At 37.5% G+C, this 19,409-nt stretch overlaps 1 protein-coding gene across 1 annotated transcript in view; it reads right to left on the minus strand.

Moving 5' to 3' along the window:
- Nucleotides 1-19,409, minus strand: part of MAP3K5 (mitogen-activated protein kinase kinase kinase 5) — a 167,488-nt gene that overhangs the window by 67,645 nt on the left and 80,434 nt on the right. The window contains exons 8-9 of the mRNA XM_080665978.1: nt 7,063-7,175; nt 1,423-1,582 (exon numbers count right to left, since the gene is read on the minus strand). Coding sequence (XP_080522104.1) covers nt 1,423-1,582; nt 7,063-7,175 — 273 coding nt within the window. The remainder of the gene's footprint in view (nt 1-1,422; nt 1,583-7,062; nt 7,176-19,409) is intronic.

Below are 19,409 nucleotides of genomic sequence, written 5' to 3' on the forward strand. Positions count from 1 at the left end.
CTACCATCAGAATGGTTATCATGAAGAAATAACAAATTTGGCTACATTTAACGCATGCATTTATTAGTTCGTGTATTTCATGTCATTTGCTGAATGCCCTCTGTAAACATACTACTAACAGCACAAGTCTGTTCTCCAGTTGTGCACAGTGCTGAGGAGACAGAAGGTAAAAGGTATTATAGCACCATGTGATCAATATCAACAAAGCTAATACTAAACAGACATGACTAACAATATCTGAAAGAAGAAAATTTCATGAGATGAAATAATCACACGTGTATGCAATGATATCCATGAACTTGTATCTGGAAGCGGGGAAGGGTTACAGGTCAGGGTCTGATTTTGAGCAGATATGATTTATGAGTGTCCCCAGGTGGAGAAGGGCACTGCAAGAGGCATTCTCAAGCGGCATGGCATGTTCGGTGTGAATGGACAGCAGCGTAACAAAAACAGGCTGGAATGACTAAGGGCAAACCTTGTTTGCCAAGCCAAGGAGATGGACTTGATCCCTTAGGCTGAGGCACCAGTGAACTATATTGATTTACGGATTTCAGTGGAGGGAGAAGGTCAGAAAGATCACAATGGGAGTGATGCTGGGGAGGATTTGCTGAAAATGAGAAAATCCCTTAGGAAGGTATGAGGACATAACAGGGTGGTCATCTCCTCAAATGTTTCCTCTGAGGAAAACAAGTCAGTGGCCTGGGCTCAAAGCTGCTCTAAGCCTTTCTCAGTATCATTGTTAACCTTTTAAAAGTCTTTATGGCTAATGATAAATCATTACATGTGATGCATAACAAAATTAGCACTGTTTTAAAAGACAGTCCTAAATGCAGATGGAATTTTGTTTTCATCTCTCCAATCATCACATACATAATGATGAGACTTGGGTGCATGCCAAGAACAATTTGAAATTAGAAACACACACACACACACACACAGAGAGAGAGAGAGAGAGAGAGAGAGAGAGAGAGAGAGAACACCAAAATGTGTCAGTAAACCCTATGTAAAAAAAATGGTAATTCCAAAACTGAGATTTGATCATAAAGGAAACAAAGGGCATGTATTTGGAGCAGAGGCCTGGGAGGCTGAGATGGAAACTGTAAACCTGCTGATTAGATTTGTAGGTGTAAAGTTTGAGGCTTCTGCATGATTTATGTGGGTAACACTGGGTTAGTGGGTTGGTCAATGTGAGAGAAAGGCGAAGCCGGTAGCCGGCAGACATCACCTATGTCCAAAATCATCAGATCCTATATCCAACACATTTTACTTATAGACATCACTTTTTTCTCTCTATATTCTGCATTTTATTCTCTAAGCAAATAAAATAATCTAATTGTATATTCAACAAATATAACAATTTGGAAAGAAGTGATAGGAGCTGTTTATGAAAAACAATTGTATAAACACGTAACAGTTTATTACCATGCTGGTGTCTTCAGTTTAAAAAGCTTTTCAGATGCTTGAATGACTCTCAAGTGGTCATTGGCCAGAACACTGGCCCCCAGAAAAAATCCAACTTCCCAGTAGCTCTGGAGTTTTTCCAAGTTTCCCTTTTTACCAAGAAGGCTACTAAGCTTCACCCCTAGAAGATGGACAGGAAGTAAAACATTACAAACACACAGCAGGTAGGCAGAGCTGACTTTTTATTAAAAAACAAAATGAAGCTTTCATTCTTCCTTTCAGATTAAAATAGCTTTGTTCTGTTTCAGATTATGAAAGGGGTTTGAGTTCATTGTAAAAATGTCAGGCTAATCATAAAGGTACACAGAAGAAAGTGAAACTTACCCATTAACTTAAAAACTCAAAAGTAACTGCCACTGTCACTTTGATGTACACCATTCAAGAATTTGTATGTATGTCTGTATATGCAAAAATTAAAAGGTGCTAACACCAAGTGTCTTGTTGTATAACCTCCTTCATTCCCTTATTATATCACAGATTCTTTAGTTACTTGAAGGGAAATATGCTAACATTCTATCAGTTAGTTGAAGTATAAATGGGTACAGTATATATCTTTTGTAAGAGTAAAATGCTACAATAACATTATATGCAAAAGGAATTATACACTACAGAGTTAAAAATAAGAAAGCTGACAGAAAAACGTTCTCTTGATTAATGTAACAACACTTGAAATCAAGTAATCCAAATCCTCCAACTTTTTTACAAAATTGTTCTTTTTTACAATGTTTTGGTCCTTCTAGATTCTTTGCATTTCATTAAAATTTTCATCTCTACTCTGTCTTATATTATTTTTGCATTTGTAATTATTTTGCTTAAGAAGAATATATCCTTGCAGAATTGTTTAGTGCCACTAACATCCATAATTGTCAAGAAAATTATCAGATTTGGGAGTCAGATAAAAAAAAAGGGGGAGGCATCATTTCAATATTACATAGGGGTATATCCACTCAAGGAGTGTCTAGGAAAAGTGTGGTTAGTTCATCTATTTAGTATTTATTAAAGATCTCAGACTTAGAGAAGTTTACTTGTTAACTTGTGGGTTTTTGTTCAATAGAGACGCAAATAATTTCTATCTAGTAAAACAGATAATCTCTAAGATTATGACCTCTTGAACATAAACCATTTTTTAAAAATCAAACTCAGAAATCTTATCCTAACATTTCTTTGTTAAATTATTTGTAAATACCCTACTTCTTAAATGCTCTTTGAACTGGACATATTCTCCTACTAGTTTTGGTATCAACTGAGTTAACTAAAATGTCTTACATGTGTCCATTTTATAGTTTCTGATTATAAATTTATATTTTTTGAAAATTATACTTTAACAAAGCAAAATAATCTTTAAAAAACTTTATGCTACTTTTTATTATATAATTCCACTTAAGCCATGACTATTTCAGAAAGAAGTCCACTCTTCACACTTTGTGATAAGTTAAAAAGAAAATAGCTTTGTCACTTTAAAAATTTATAAGATAAAAAATTACACATGTATATGCAACAACATCCATGGTCTCCTTTCCAAACATAATAAAAAATATAATGAATACAAATGAAAGAAGAAAGTGTGTGAGAAAAATGAGATGGGAAAAACATGTCTCTACCAACCTCAGTTGAAAATGAGCATCTCTTTATTGTACATTACATGCAGAACAATGAACCCAGGACTGATCTATCATCAAACCATGTCAAACATATATATAACTATTATTGATTTTAGAGAAAAAGAGAGAGGGAGAGAGAGAGAGAAACATCAATGATGAGAGAGAATCATTGATTGGTGCCTCCTCATGCCCCCCACCGGGGATCAAGCCAGCAACCCAGGCATATGCCTTGACCAGGAATTGAACCATGAATTCCTGGTTCATAGGTCGATGCTCAAAGCCTGAGCCACAGCAGCTGGGCCATGTCAAACATTTAAGTATGGACTAAGAAAATGTTTAATAGTAAAGGGAGTTCAATAATCCTATCTAATAAAAGAGTAATATGCAAATTGACTGTCACTCCAACACACAAGATGGCTGCCTCCATGTGGACACAAGATGGCCACCACAAGATGGCCAGCAGGGGACGGCAGTTGTGGGTGATCAGGCCAGCAGGGGAGGGCAGTTGGGAGGGACCAGGCCTGCAAGGAAGGGCAGTTAGGGGTGACCAGGCCTGCAGGGGAGGGCAGTTGTGGGGAACCAGCCCTGCAGGGGAAGGCAGTTGTGGGGAACCAGCCCTGCAGGGGAGGGCAGTTGCGGGGGGACCAGTACTGCAGGAGAAGGCAGTTAGGGGTGACCAGGCTGGCAAGGGAGGGCAATTGGGGGGACCCAGGCCTGCAGGGGAGGGCAGTTGGGGGGGGGACCAGGTCTGCAGGGGAGGGCAGTTAGGAGTGACCAGGCCTGCAGGGGAGGGCAGTTAGGGGTGACTAGGTCATCAGGGGAGGGCAGTTAGGGGTGACCAGGCTGGCAGGGGAGGGCAGTTAGGGGTGACCAGGTCATCAGGGGAGGGCAGTTAGGAGTGACCAGGCCTGCAGGGGAGGACAGTTAGGGGTGACCAGGTCATCAGGGGAGGGCAGTTAGGGGTGACCAGGCTGGCAGGGGAGCAGTTAGGCATCAATCAGGCTGTCAGGGGAGTGGTTAGGGGGTGATCAGGCTGGCAGGCAGAAGCAGTTAGGGGCAATCAGGCAGGCAAGCAGGCGAGCAGTTGGGAGCCAGCAATACTGGACTGTGAGAGGGATCTAAACAGGCAGTCGGACATCCCTCGAGGGATCCCAGATTGGAGAGGGTGCAGGCTGGGCTGAGGGACACCCTCCCCCAGGCCGTGCACGAATTTTGTGCATCGGGCCTCTAGTAGTTTTAAATAAAATTTCAGATTTATTCTTCCATGCCAGAAGTTCAGTCTGTGAGGGTGATATTTAGCTTTGGCCTTGGCATAAATCTGTGATTATGACACCAAGCCGTTCAGCATTTGGACAAAATGTTGTCTTTATTGCAAATAGTATTTTAGCATATGGATATGTCACAATTTATTTACCCAAATGCAGCAGATGACATTTTATTACCACAAACATTCCTGTACACATAGTTTTGTGCACTTATTCGATTGTTTCCTTATAATAAAGTCGTAACCCTTGGACTTGCTTCATGCAGATGCACCGATTTTAAGTTTTGATACATTTGCCAAGTTGTCCTTAGAAATGCTGCACCAATTTATATTTTCACTGGTGGCACCTGACGATAATCTCTTGCCCGCACTTTTCCCAATTATGGATGCTATTCTGTCCTTTCATCTTTACCAATCTGATAGAGAAAGAAAATTGCCTTTTTTTTTTTTTTTACCATTGAGATTGATTTTCTTTTCATGTTTATATTTCTTTAGTGTATTCACTTTTATGTTCTTCCCACATGCTGCATGAACCCTGTTTCTACATGAAGATATTAATCTTTTAGTTATGAAGTTATGAACGTGGCTTTAATTTTTATATTTAGAAGCTCCCCCCCCCCTCAAGGAATACAGGAATAAACATCACATGCCCTTCTCCCCCATATTTAGAGACCATTTCCATAGGAACAAGACCCAGAGTAATGTCGTACTTAGTGCTCGGCAACAATATTTTTAAGCGTCTTGATCCCTAAGGCCAATAGCTAAAGCATTATTACTGATATACCTTTTTACCACTCCTTACAGCTGGCTATTTTTCTTTAAAAAATTCTGGCTAAATTTATACACAAGGAACAGTATGTCACTGCTGTTTCAATTTTTTGATTCAATTGTCTGTTTAGATCATTTAAATAGACAATGCTCTAATTAGAAGTGGTTGACTTCTAAGAATTGAAGATTTTTTTTAATAGTTTAGTTTTATGATAGATTTACAACTTGGAGCCACTATTAGTTCCAAGGCTGCTTTAATGGAGAAATGTAGGGAACAGAGCCTTTATTGAACACTCATTAGATGCTCAGCACTGTGCAAAGCATGTTGGAAACATAACTCATATAACCATACAATGAATTAGAGATTTTCTCTTCTTCAGTAAGGAAAAAAGAGCTTGGAGACATTTAACAACTTGTCTAAGGTCATACAGCTTCCATAAATAGTGGCGATTAAATTCTTTCCGTTTCAATTTTCCATTACAGAGAATTTCAAACATACATGAAAAGAGAAAAAATGTAACAATGAATGGCCATACTTTCAATTATTGCTAACATTTTGCTCTTGCTTCTTCTTCCTGAATATTTTTGTTGCAACATTTCAAATTAAATTACAGACATTATGACATTTCACCCTTAAGTGTTGCAGCATACACCTAAAAAATTCTATTCAATTATTGCACCTAACAAAAATAAGGATCCCTTAATATTATGCAGTATCAAGTCCTAATTCAAATTCTCTAATTGTTTTCCAAATACCTCCTTTGGCTTTTTTATCAAACCAGAATCCAATCAAGAATCATTAATGGCATTTGTTTATTTTGTTGCTAAATCTCAGTAACCAATCCACCCACACTTTTTCCCCATGATACTGAGTTTTTAAAGAGTCAAGGAGGACTGTACTGTAGAATGTTCTCACATTATGGATATGTCTGATAGCGCTTCATGGTGATGTCTGATTTATTTTTCTAGACACTGATTCCTATTAACTGGATGTTAGATCTTAAATTTGGGCTGAACATTTTTGGTGAGGCTATTTCACAGCAGCTGCTGTTTGCTCCATATTCACCACATCAGGAGGCCTGTGTGGAACCATCCCACTAAGGATGCCAGTTGGATCACTGACAGCCTGGTCTTTGAAGGGGATGTACAGGTACGTTTGTTGCTTTCTGACTAACAAGCAATCTGTGAGTGAGCTTTGGTACTGTATAATTATGGCAAACAATTATTTTTTACAAATAAACATTTTAATGAAGCTGGCCAGAATCATTACTTAAACATCACTATCAGTTTTATCATGCTTTCTACTCTATTAGCTAGCACTCTTTTGAAGAATACATTCTTCTGAACAAAATAGTATGTAGCATGCTTTAAGATGAGCTTTTTCTCATCAACTGGATGAACTATAGAATGTCTTTAAAAGAAATGGAAAGCACTTAATTTTTCCCCTATAATACCCAATTTTCTGAGAAGTTGGTCACCTCCACAGATAACGAGTTGATTTGTGCTTGGTGATGAATTTTATTTTGATTTCTTTTTCTTGATTATCTTTATAGATTCACAGATTTTAATATTCAGTAATACAAATTTTATTTTTATTACTCTTTGAAAATGAGATTCAAATAGTGATTTGTCTCAATTCCAATCAAATTGTTCTTTTATTACATCATCATTACTGATGGAGATCCAAATCTATAATTCTGACTCTCTCCCATAACATGTTATAAAATTCCACCGAAAAACGGAGCCTATATTTTCTATGTTAATTTGTGCTGGAACAATAAATATTAACCAGGGTGTTCTTCAAAACAGGTAAAATGGAAACACTAAACAAGGAGATATAATAAAAATGTTTTTTCAGGAAGTCAGATGAGATAGAAAGCAAAAGTCTATCTACCAATGATTCTTTTTCTTTGTATAAAGTTGGCTCCAATTTATGGATTTCCATGTAAAATATCAAGCTATAATTACCAACTTTCCGGAGCTCAAAGGAAGATTCAAACTGCTGCCCAGCTGCCAGAAGGAGAACTGCATAATTAATTCCCGACTGTAGTGTAGGCTCACTTTCAAATGCCTTTTTGAACCTATAAAAAAAACAACAACCAATGAACAAGTTTACTTTCTCAATCATGAAACTCTTGGTGTGCAATAGCTTCTGTTTGCATAACTTCAACGCCTGAGTAAGTAAAAATATTCTACTGGCCTTCACCCAGAATCAAGTGTGCTATTAGGATTTAATGCTTAAGTGACTGCATATTCTCACCCTCTGCTCCATTGTAATCCACCTCACCATAGCAGCCCAGTCTTTGGAAAAGTCCTCTCTTCGATAGTTTACCAGAAATGTGAGATAGTGTGTATGTGCACATGTACACGCAGTGGAAATTTTAAAATGAGAACTGTGCACATATTTTTAAAAGTGGTTTTATAAAAAGCCTTAAAAATACACAGAACAATGAGGAGGATCATCTGGGTAACATACTAAAACAATCAGTTCCATAAGAGTGGTACAGAAATGAAATAAAGAACGTTAATTGTACTAAGAAGTTAAGAAAAACAGAGATTGTGCCTGTGCATACTAATTTTAACTCCAAGAGAATAAGAAGCCTTTTCTGAATATGCATGAAACTAAATATCAACCTTTGAAAACACTTCAGCATTGTAAAAGACTTCAGTGCTTGCATATCCACTGTATTTTCAAGGTAACACTTCCATTCTAGGGTTTTTTTCACATACATCATTCAACAAGCAACAATATTCAATCTTTTCATTTGGTTGCATGGAGAAGAAATGTAAAATAAATGCCCAAATGACTAATAGAAACTACCTAAGACAAACACAAAATGAAATCTTTATTTTAAAAGAATCAGAATGAGGACAATATAAGGATTAAATACCTTTGAATGACTATTTAATGACACAAGAAAAGGTTATGTAGAAAAAAATACCTTATAATTTCAAGATAAAGGTGTTCATATATATATAATATACATATACACACATATATATGTATGTATATGTATATTATATATACATATAATGCATATTAACTTCAAACAGAATTGAAAGAAGGACATAATACAGAGCAGAAATCAATGAACTAGAAAGCAGATGTGCACCAAAGGTTATCAGCAATGCCAAAAGTCATTTCTACAAGAAAATTAGTAAAATTGATAAACTCATAGGCAGCAGACTGAGAGAGAGGAGAGGAGAAGAGAGAAAATACAAATGGAAAGTCCTACTGGCATTTAAAAAGAAGTAAAAGGATATTCAAAACAACTTTATGACAATAAATATGGCAATTTAAGTGAAATAAAAAAATCTTGAAAATCACATATTAGCATAATACAAGGGGGAAAAATGGACACTCTAAATAGTTATCTATTACAGAATTTATAACAACCTGAGATTTTGTCAACTATCTTCCCCGATAGAATGTAAGCCCCTTGAGAGTAGGGAACTTGTCAGTAATGTTGAGCACTAAATCTTCAGTGCCTGAATCATCAGGCTGTCTGACACATTGCAGGTGGTTACAAAATACTTGCTGAATGAAGGAAGAATACATCTATTTCTTACCAAGAACTGGGCTGAGACAAGTGATAAATATAGCAGTACGTAGAAGATAAAGGTAATCTATTCACTTCTTTCAGTAGTCTAAATCCTGACCTTGATAAAAACCTTATGATCAAAAAGCTACTACATCCTTAGGCCACATTAAATGACTGAATTACATATCACCTTCAGTGCATTACATTTTAACATTTTTGGAATTCACCACTTTATAAAATATTGACAGTGTATATAGCTTTCCTTGATGCCTACTTAGGGTCCTTTCATTTATTGCTAGGGAGAGTTCACTTTCCTCTGAAGAAGTGGTATATGATCTTTCTTTCATGCAACTACTAAAAAGCTTGAAGCTCAATTATACCAAGCATGTTGATCCTTATTATTGGCATATTTGTATTCTCTAGTTCCTTGGTGCTGATTTTCCATATATATTTTATCATTCCATTACATTTTTTAAAGATTCAAACTTGATTAAAAAAATACATATAGCTGTTAAAATACTGAAACCATCCATTTTGGCTGAAGATGGTGCATTCTGGGTAAGTGTGCCACAGTATTAAATGGCAGCAAACCCCATGGCTTGAAATGCTGTTCACACCATGTTCCTGCATTATTGGTTTAGCTCCGCTCCATACGCTTTCCCTCTGGGATCTAGCTTGAAGGAGCAGCTTTCTCTGGGAATTAGCCAAGGAAAAGTACACATAGCATAACCACAACAGGGCTCTTAAACTTCTGCTGATAATCAATTAAGACACACCAAAACCTGATGCCAGGGGGTGGCAATATATACTCATCCTACAAACGGCAACAGTGTATCTCTAACAAAAAATACAACATAGCACAGATGACATTTGAAAACCTGGGATTAACACCAAATGATAAGAGGAAACAATAATTTTAGCTGGCTGGGATTACTAAGCACTTCCTAGGTATAAGGCATTATGCTTGACCCACCAGGCTTAATTCTTCTAATTCTGACAACTCTTTAAGATAGGGAGGATTTTCTCAAGTTTACTGATCAGGAAACTGAAGCATGAAAATATTAAGCCATGTAGTTTAGAAGTGGTCAGGCAGGAACGTTATCTAGGTCTGTTGGATTCCAAGGCCTGAGCCCTCTTCTCTGTATCACTTTGCTTACCCATTGGTATGTGTTAAAAATGTTTTTTTAAGTCCTTTTTCATTACCTTTTTTTTTAGTAAAAGGGAGTTGGGTGAAAAAGGAAAGATAACAATCTACACTAATAAAAGAGAAATATGCAAATTGACCATACCTCCATGATACCCACCAGCCAATCAGGAGTGATTATGCAAATTAACACAACAAAGATGGTGGGTTAATTTGCATACGCAGGCGTGAAGTGGCCAGGCGGGGCCTGCTATGAGGGGGAGGGGAGGGGTCAGGGGGAGCTACAGGAGCGGTGCTCTGGCCGGAGCGGAGAAGACTGAAGGCTCCGGCCGGAGCGAAGACAGAAGGCAGTGGCCAGAGCAAAGGCCTGGGTCCCGGATGCTGGAGGAAAACTGGTGCTGGCAGCCAGGGGAAGGAAGGCCTATTGCATGAATCTTCGTGCAATGGGCCTCTAGTAAAAATAAAGGTAAGAACTGTTTTCATATTAAAGATAAAGTTTGTACTCTATAACAGAAATAGATATTAATGAATTCTTGCAAAGAATGGTGTTTGTCACAAAATATATTTGATAGATCTTATGAGACTGAAGACTAACATTTGCAAAAGATTGATATGACAAGACTGCTGAATGTGCCCATAAAAATGCACCAAATAAAAAACTTTATGTCGTCAAAAACATCAAGGTTTTTAACTAGCAAGAGGATAAACGAACATGAACAATAAGTTAGTCCTTACATAAAGAAATATCTAAAAATGATTAATACTTTAAACCTGTCTATAAAGATAAATAAAATGCTTATATGTGAGTGAAGCTAAATGAAAGAAGACTTCATGAAGAAAGCAAATCTTAAGGATGGAACCAGACATTGACATCTTAAGAGAAGTCCAGTGGCTTTGAGTAACTGCACAAAGGTATTTCCACTACTGTTGATTTTTTTCTATTTTAATACTAAATATTTGTAGAAAGAAGATAAGTAATTTGTATTCTTCAATTTATTATTAGATTAAAAAGACGAAAACTTCTCGTTAAGCTTTCAAAGCAATAGGTTTTGTTCAAGGGTTGCCGCATTAGCACTGCATCTGTCAGCTGACTGCAAGCTAGCTCTAAGTACTTGATTATGGAGTGATGTCTTCATAAGAAAGCCTTAGTTCACTTTTGGCATCTGCACTGAGACGTTCAGCAAAGTCAAGAATAAAGGAAATATTCTTGAACTGGTTATTTCTACCTAAAGAACATGTACTTGCTATCAAAGAAGAAGCTAAGCTCAAGTCAAGTTCTTTCTATTTAGCTGTCATTTTCCCCTCTCTGTGATAAAACAGCTGTGATTCTTTCTGAAAGACATACAAGTAATTAAACTGAATTTCATGGTGCTTTACATCTCTAGGGATATTTCTAAAATTATCATTCTCATAACCCAGAGGTAAAGCAGTACAGCATTAGAGAAAGGCTATTGCCAGATCACTTTGTTCATTCATCTGAAAATGGTGGGGCCCTCTATTTAATTGAAACTATGTATGTGTATATATTCCTTACAATAGAAAAGTCAGAAAGAAAATAATTTTATTATGTGCATACTTCCCTCCCCCAAAGAAGAGAATCATGCTCTTTATAATCTTTTAAACTTTGATATATTAAAGATTTTTAAAACCACAATTTCCTTCTGAGTATATATCCAAAAGAACTGAAAGCAGAGAACTCAAACAGATATTTTTGCACTGATGTTCAATAGCAGTGTTATTCACAATAGCTAAAATGTGCAAACAACCCAAATGTCCATCGACAGATGAATAAACAAAATGTGGTGTATACATACAATTATTCAGCCTTAAAAAGGAAATTCTGATACATGCTACAGCATGGATGAAATCAGAGAACATCATGGTAATTAAATAAGCCAGTCACATACCCAAAAGACCAATACCATAAGATTCCACTTATATTGCTAGGGTAGTCAAATTCATAAAAACTGAAAATAGGATGGCAGTAGCCAGGGGCTGGGGTGAGGGGAGAATAGGAAATTGTTGATCAGCTATAGAGTTTGAGTTATGCAAAAAGAGTAAAGTTTTATATGGAAAGTGATGATGGTAGCACAGTAATCCAAATGTATTTAACATCATTGAATTAATTGCGTGATTAAAAATGGCTAAAATGTTAAGTTTTATGCCATGTATACAGGGTAAAGGTGAAAGCAGGTTTACAGTTGTTCATATGGAAAATAATACAATAATTACTAAATAATAATACAAGAATAAACTCTGTTTCATATACTCACAACTATAAACCTACTTTTGCCCCACCCTGTACTTTTATCACCAAACCCCTCCACATCTAAATGAATGACATTCCATCACATAGGGATATTATCCATCATTTGGACTTTTAGGTTTCTTCTAATTTTTTGTTATAATAAAATTCACTGTAGTGAACATTGTTGATTCTTATCTTTGTTTCTATATGTGCTCTTTCTTTAGGATGGTTTCCAAAGGACATTAAGTGGACTAAAGAACCTGAATTATTTCAAAGCACTTGATGTACAATGCTCAATTGCTTTAGAGAAAGGTTTTACCAATTAATATTCCCAAGAGAAGTGTAGGAGAGACACTTTTCCATTGCACCCATGCCAAAATAAAGTATTCTCATCTCTTTTCATGTTTGCCAACTGATCACAACAAGAAAGCATAGCTCAGAGTTTTAACGTACACTTGACTGCTCCTGAGAATGAAGAGTTTCTGTATGTTTATGATCAATCTAAACTTATCCTTACAATAACTGCCAATTTTCTCAACTTAAAATGCAAAACCCATGTTTTAAGAAGACTGGGGAGATGGATGGAGACACTTCTGGGAATGCTCTGAAGAGGAGATAGAGGTGGGGCCAGGGGCTTAAATTTAATCAAAGCTTTAAGGATATCAAGAATAGTAAAGATTTAGGAGGAAGGAAGTAACAACAAAAATATGGAAAAAATATAAACACTTAATAAAAAGAAATAGTCATATTATCAATTATGGTTTACTATTCAATAAAATGGACCCACTAAGTAAATCTCCAGGGATAATGAACATAGTATTGTGAAAAGCTCCCCAACTGATATGATGTTCAGCCAGGCTTCCATATTCTTCCATAGTCTCTTTTTCAGCATAATGCTGGAAAACTTCTAGTTCTCTCACTCATCCCTCTGACAACTACGTTACATAAAGCAAGCCTTAGCTGCTCTCTTTAGGTGCTCAATACTTGTTAGCCACAATTAGGAAACCTTCACAGTGACATCCATCTAATAATAGGGTAATATGCAAATTGGTCAGGATGCCGTCACGTAACAACCAATCAGCAGGCTGCGTGCGCAGCAGGAGCGGGTGGGCAGGGACTTGCAGCGTCGGAGGGCAGGAACTTGTGCTGCCTGGGGATGTGAGACTCGCATCCCCACCCCCTGCACCAGCCCGGGACATGAGGCTCACGTCTCTACCCCCTGTGCCAGCCTAGGAACATGAGGCTTGCATCTCTGACCTGGCAACGAGCCCCGGGACGTGAAGCTCGTGTCCTCACCCCCTGCACCAGCCCTGAGACTTGAAGCTCATGTCCCCACCCCTGGCAATGGGCCCAGGGACGTGAGGCTCACACCCCACCCCTGGCAAAGGGAAAATAGCAATATTAAAATATTTCCTCTAATTAATTCCCTTTTAATGTGCACCAATTTCACGCACCAGGCCACTAGTATTAAGTATTATCATTCTTGCATTTCAACTTGATCATGCCATAACATAGCTTCAGCTAATCTATTATTTGCTTAATGCAGTATTAAATCAAAGTCAAGGTATCAATATACCAGGGTGCTTGTTTACAAAGCAACCATGGGCATACTGTGTGTTTTACACAAGTCTCCAGGTCATCTTGGGATTTCTGGCCCTTTAGGAGCCATCTACGCCTGCACACCAATGAGCTGGGAGTCATGCTGAGTTACTAAGAACTCTTCAGGCTTTGAGTTCTAAAAATAAAAATCATCCAAAAATGGGAAACTCACCTCATAGACACAATAAAAAACTAAATAAAAATGATGTCAATGGAAAAAGGGTGAGATAAAACTCTGGGGGGGTATAGAGGGTAGTGGAAATAGAGATAACACAGAGAAAGATATCTTAAAGCCAATAAAAAGAATAAAGGACTAATCCGGCAAATGGAAACTAGACATAGATCTTTATTTGTAGGTTGACTGGTTTGTTACATAACTCTTCCAAAGTAAAGCCACCCCATCAATAATATAAAAACTGAAGTGTTATTGGCACACACTACTGTTTGAACAGCACTGTCACTGACGTAAAAGAAAATTAGTTGATAAGGCAATGCTGTCTGTTCTATCTCAAATTACTATGGAAAAATGAACACATTAATGCTAAAACAAAACCTTAATGGTTTTAATTTCCTGCCTATAGATCTATTTTTGGCATTATAACAGGAGAGACATGGTTATGCTAATACAGTATGGGCACCTATTTTGCTTTCAAACTTCTGAAAATGACTTTGTATCTCCCCTTAAGAATGAGAATATCATCATCTCTAAAACCAAATATGAGTCCAATCTCTGCCTATCCCTCATGACCCCATGACAGCCCTGGCATGTGAAATTCAAACAAAGCCTATATAAAAAGTATATAGAGACTCTATAACTTTTCCATCACCTACAATATTTAGCTATATCCAGAAAGAGAAAGAAAACTGTTAGGAATGTTTTAGGAAAAGGGAATTTTAATCTCATTAATGTCCATTTGAACAGGGATAAATATCTCTATATATAAAAGCCTAAGAGACAGTTACAGCGGAATGATTGGAATGACCCAAATGATTGGAACGACCGGAATGACTAGAACAACCAGTCGCTATGATGCACACTGAGCAGGCAGGCAGGTGAGCAATTAGGGGTGAGCAAGCAGGCAGGCAAGTAATTAGGGGCAAGCGGTCCTGGATTATGAGAGAACGCAGGCCAGGCTGAGGGATTCCCCCCCCCCCTACATGCACAAATTTCGTGCACCGGGCCTCTAGTAACAATATATAAAGAAATGCAAAACATTTTCACATATTATATACTAAGGATATAACACCAAATGCCTACTATTGTAAGACTTTAACATACATTGCTTTATTTAATCCTCACAACAGAGCATTCATTCCTAAAGTGATCATCTAAACCAGCTGTAATAATCTTGCCCATGATCTGTATTGGGCTGATGATGAAATACTAGAAGCATAAAGAAATGTAAAGACAGTCTGGTGTAGGGTTCCTTTCCCCTATTTCTTAATTTTATTTTTCAATTACAATTTATATTCAATATTATTTTATACTAGAGGCCCGGTGCAAAAAATTCATGCACTTGGGGGCTGGGGGGTGTTCCTCAGCCTGGCCTGCTCCCTCTCGCAGTCTGGGAGCCATCAGTCGGACATCCTTGGTGCTGCCACCAAGGCAGGAGAGGCTCCTGCCACCACCTCTGTGCTCACCAGCCGTGAGCCCAGCTTCTGGCTGAGTGGTGCTCCTCCTGTGGGAACGCATTGATCACCAGGGGGCAGCTCTTGTGTTGAGCATCTGCCCCCGGTGGTCAGTGCACATCATAGCGGCCGGTTGTTCCACAGTTCAGTTAATTTGCATATTGGGCTTTTATTATATAGGATTAGTTTTAGGTGTACAGTATATAGTGGTTAGACAATAATATACTTTACAAAGTGTTCCCCCTGATATTTCCAATATCACGTAGGTTTTTATGAACGTGTTTCCTCAGTCCTAAGACAAAAATACAGAAAAGGGTGTCTTCCTCGCATCTCCAGAACTTGCTGTAGCTAAATTGGGTTTATGCCTGAAATGGCTGTAGGCACCTACAGCACTAATGATGGAAAAGATCTGGCCTACCTTCTTAAGCTGCCGACTCAACCTACGCCAGGCCAAGCCCTATTTCTGAACTTCATGTTTTGAAAGATACATTTCCTTTTTATTTAAATTCATTGGAGTAAGGTATTCTGCTACTTATAGGATGCTAAGAACATTCTAACTCATCTAGGTAGGTATTATTCTTATTTTTTAAATAAGAAAACAGAATTTCCGCCTTGGCCAGTGTGGCTCAGTTGGTTGAGCATTGTCCCATGTACCAAAAGGTCACCAGTTTGGTTCCTGGTCACGGCACATGCCCAGGTTTCGGGCTCAATTCAATGTTTCTCTCTCACATAGATGTTTCTATCTCTCCCTCTCCCTTCCTCTCTATCAAAAATCAATAAAAACAACACACACACACACACACACACACACACACACACACACACATATTTTTTAATCACAATTTTCTAAAGGTTAAGTACTTTGCTTTAGATTATACTGAGTCAATTTTTATCTCCTGTCAGTTTCCCAAAAGTCCATGCCTCTTCAACAAAATGGTATAGGCATTCCTGGAAATGCCTGTTCTTGAAATGTAATAAAAACAACACTGGATCTGAAAAAAAAAACACACACACACAAAAAAAAACACCCACACCTAGATTTTAAATTTAAAAAATATAAGTTTTGTGTGTTTTTTTTATTGATTTCAGAGAAGAAGGGAGAGAGAGATAGAAACATCAATGATAAGAGAGAATCATTGATCGGTTGCTTCCTGAAACCCCCTACTGGGGATCGAGCCCGAAACTCAGGCATGTGCCCTGACTAGGAATGGAAGTACATTCAATCACTGAGTCACATAGGCTGGGCTAGATTTGAAATTTTATTAGTCACAGGACATCAAGAAATTCACTTAAGTTCTTTGCGTTTCAATTGACTCAGATGTAAAATGGGAAGAAAAATGTCTGCTTTGCCTAAGCCTTCAATATAACAAAGTGTTCTGAGTGAGTCCCGCTGCATGGAAACTCAGCATAACTATTTCTTAGTTATTTCATTTTTAGATTAGGTTAAAAAAATTGTGGACATAATCTTGGCAGTGAACTCTCCAGGACCCTCCAAATTATGGTCCGTAATATTTCCTTGGGTCATTCCAGTTAAGTATGCTACTTCAGAAACCGTGGCCTTTTTTTAGGGTGTAAATCTAGGCTCTTGGGTCACAATATTTCATACTTCGAAAGTTGAATACCTCCCAGGTTCACTCTCTCCTCTTGCTCTTTATTCCATACCAGCCCCCAATATCCTCCAGTAAGACTTATGACACGCACCACTGCTGCTTTCTCTAGCTTACTTAATAGTGAACAGCTATGATAAAAAGCTACAATCTTTTGTAACTGAAAGCTAACCTCAGTTTCTCCAGAGATCAAAAAGGTATTTTTCAGACCTTAACTTGGATTATAGAAATTTAAAAAGATAAAATGGCATTATTTTAGACATCCACAAGAGAGCTTCAGTGAACAAAATTAACTAAGAAAGTGATAATTAGAGCACTATTTTTTATACTTACTAGTATATCAGCAGGATGTGTTCATTCAAACCATTCACCTCCATCCATGCAAACTTCAGAAAATCTTAAACCATAAACTTTTTTCGTATTTTCTATTTTTGCACAACTCACCCTCTCTTCCAGATAAAACTCAACAATGAAAGTTTGTTCCAACATATTACAATTCTGCAAACTTTAAATATCTAAACTATAAACATTTTTCTTAATTTTCTATTTTTGCATTCTGAGCTCCAGATCTGCATTAGAGGGTCATCTAGAAGTAAAGGGGTGCCTTGGCACAGTACTTGTACCAAATACAATGCTCAGCGTGTAAGACTTTCTCCCTCTAACGTAGGAGAGGGACACTGAGCTCTTTATTCAGTTAGAAAGGGGAACTGCCAGAAAGACCCTATGAGCCATTGTGATCACAACTGCTTGGGACTGTTTTTCTGCTATGTTGAAGATCTTATCCTTAAACTTTCTGTGGTCAGTAGATTGCTGTCTGTTCAAGCCAACAGAAAATGAGTCAGACCATGGAGAGTGTCAGTGGGAAGAGCCTGCCATGACATCCCACTCCTTATCCCAGCATCAGTATTTGACAAGTGAAAACCCAGAGGCTCAAAAAAGGGTCAGTTGAAAGATCCCTTTGGGACCCATGACTCAGGAAATGTGGTATCCAGGGTAAGTATGGCCAGGAAGCCTAATAACCACAATGATATCCTTTGTGACAGCATATGACAACATGCTTTTACTTCACAGCTCTAAAAGAAATGGAGCTTGGGGACAATGCCAACACACCAACACGAATGAGTGGGTTTGCAGTACTGCGGGAGTTGGATCAAAACACTAAGAAACACCAAAGTAGCTTTACAGTGAGAGGGCGTGGGGAAAAAACACCCATGCTAAAATGGAGGGAAACCTTCTTAGCAACCATTAGGGCAAAGGATATAATGACAATAGTGGCAGGTTATAGATAAGTAATCTACAGTAAAAGTGACATTCTTATGTTACTTAATAATCAGTGAGTGACACACACAAGATCAATATAAGATCAACTCCTAAGGATCCTCCCATTGGAAGGCTTTGAGTTCTAACAGTCTTCCCTGTTCTTCCTGGAAAATTAGTGGATACCTTAAAATGAAATAGAAACCTGACATCTTCAATTTAACCTGAAAACCTTGAACATAGAGCTCCTTTGAGAGACCGTTAATGTTCCTAAGCTAAATGGGAACCATAAAAAAGGAGCCAGAATCTGGAAGTATAGAAAGCCAAAACAAAAGTACAACCAGAAAAAATTGTTCCTTACCTAAACTTTATGTGACCTTGAAAGCTCTCTGTAGTATAAATTCTTTGGTTTTCAAATGGGGAAACACTTTTATTTTATTCCTGTGCACAATGCTCACTAACTTCATAAGAGATGTTTTCCATTTAAATTCACTGACCATGAAGATCACGCCTTTAAAGATTACCTCTGCATTTCACCACCATATCAAAGCATTTATATTGGCACAGTACTGCAAATAAAAGGTTCTAACCCCCCAACAATTAAGAATTTTCTTCAAGTGTAAATCTTCCGGCAATGGACTGCATAGTAACATTCCTCTTTTGTAAGAAAAAAATTTGTTAAGAGAAAATGTAAAACTCTCTGGGTTGTAGTAAAAATTTATTATACGAATGTAAATGTCCAAACCGAAGCTTTCCACAAGGATCTAAGAAAATCCTGTCCCTAAATTGTCCTCTCTGATTATAATCCATTATCCTAATTTCAGCTCCCCATTAAACTGCTGAAATGCTAAAAGACTTTAAAAGTTAAGATTTCTGTTTCATAACTTTAAAAATTTTATGGCTATAATGGAGGAACTCCTGAAGTATGTCAACCTCCTTTAGTATACTCTTTAATTAGGGGATATTTTAGGCATGCTTTAGGAATACTAAGAAGTACAAAAGAATAATATAAGAAACACCCTCACATACCCATCACTCAGCCTAAGAAGTAAAATGTCTTAAATATTCTTGCAGCTGCATGTAAATCACTCCATGATCCTTTTCTACTCCTTCCACACTGGTAACTAATCTACTGAACTGGGAATTTATGATGTGAATTCATGCATATACACTTTTCTTAGATGCGTATGATTGTTTTTAAAGTTTCTATAAATGATAATTGTACTTTATACATCCTTCCATTTGCTTATTTTGCTCAACATATTTTATATATATATATATATGTATAC

Source organism: Plecotus auritus (genome assembly GCF_963455305.1).
Source record: "Plecotus auritus genome assembly, chromosome: 4".
Taxonomy (NCBI): domain Eukaryota; kingdom Metazoa; phylum Chordata; class Mammalia; order Chiroptera; family Vespertilionidae; genus Plecotus; species Plecotus auritus.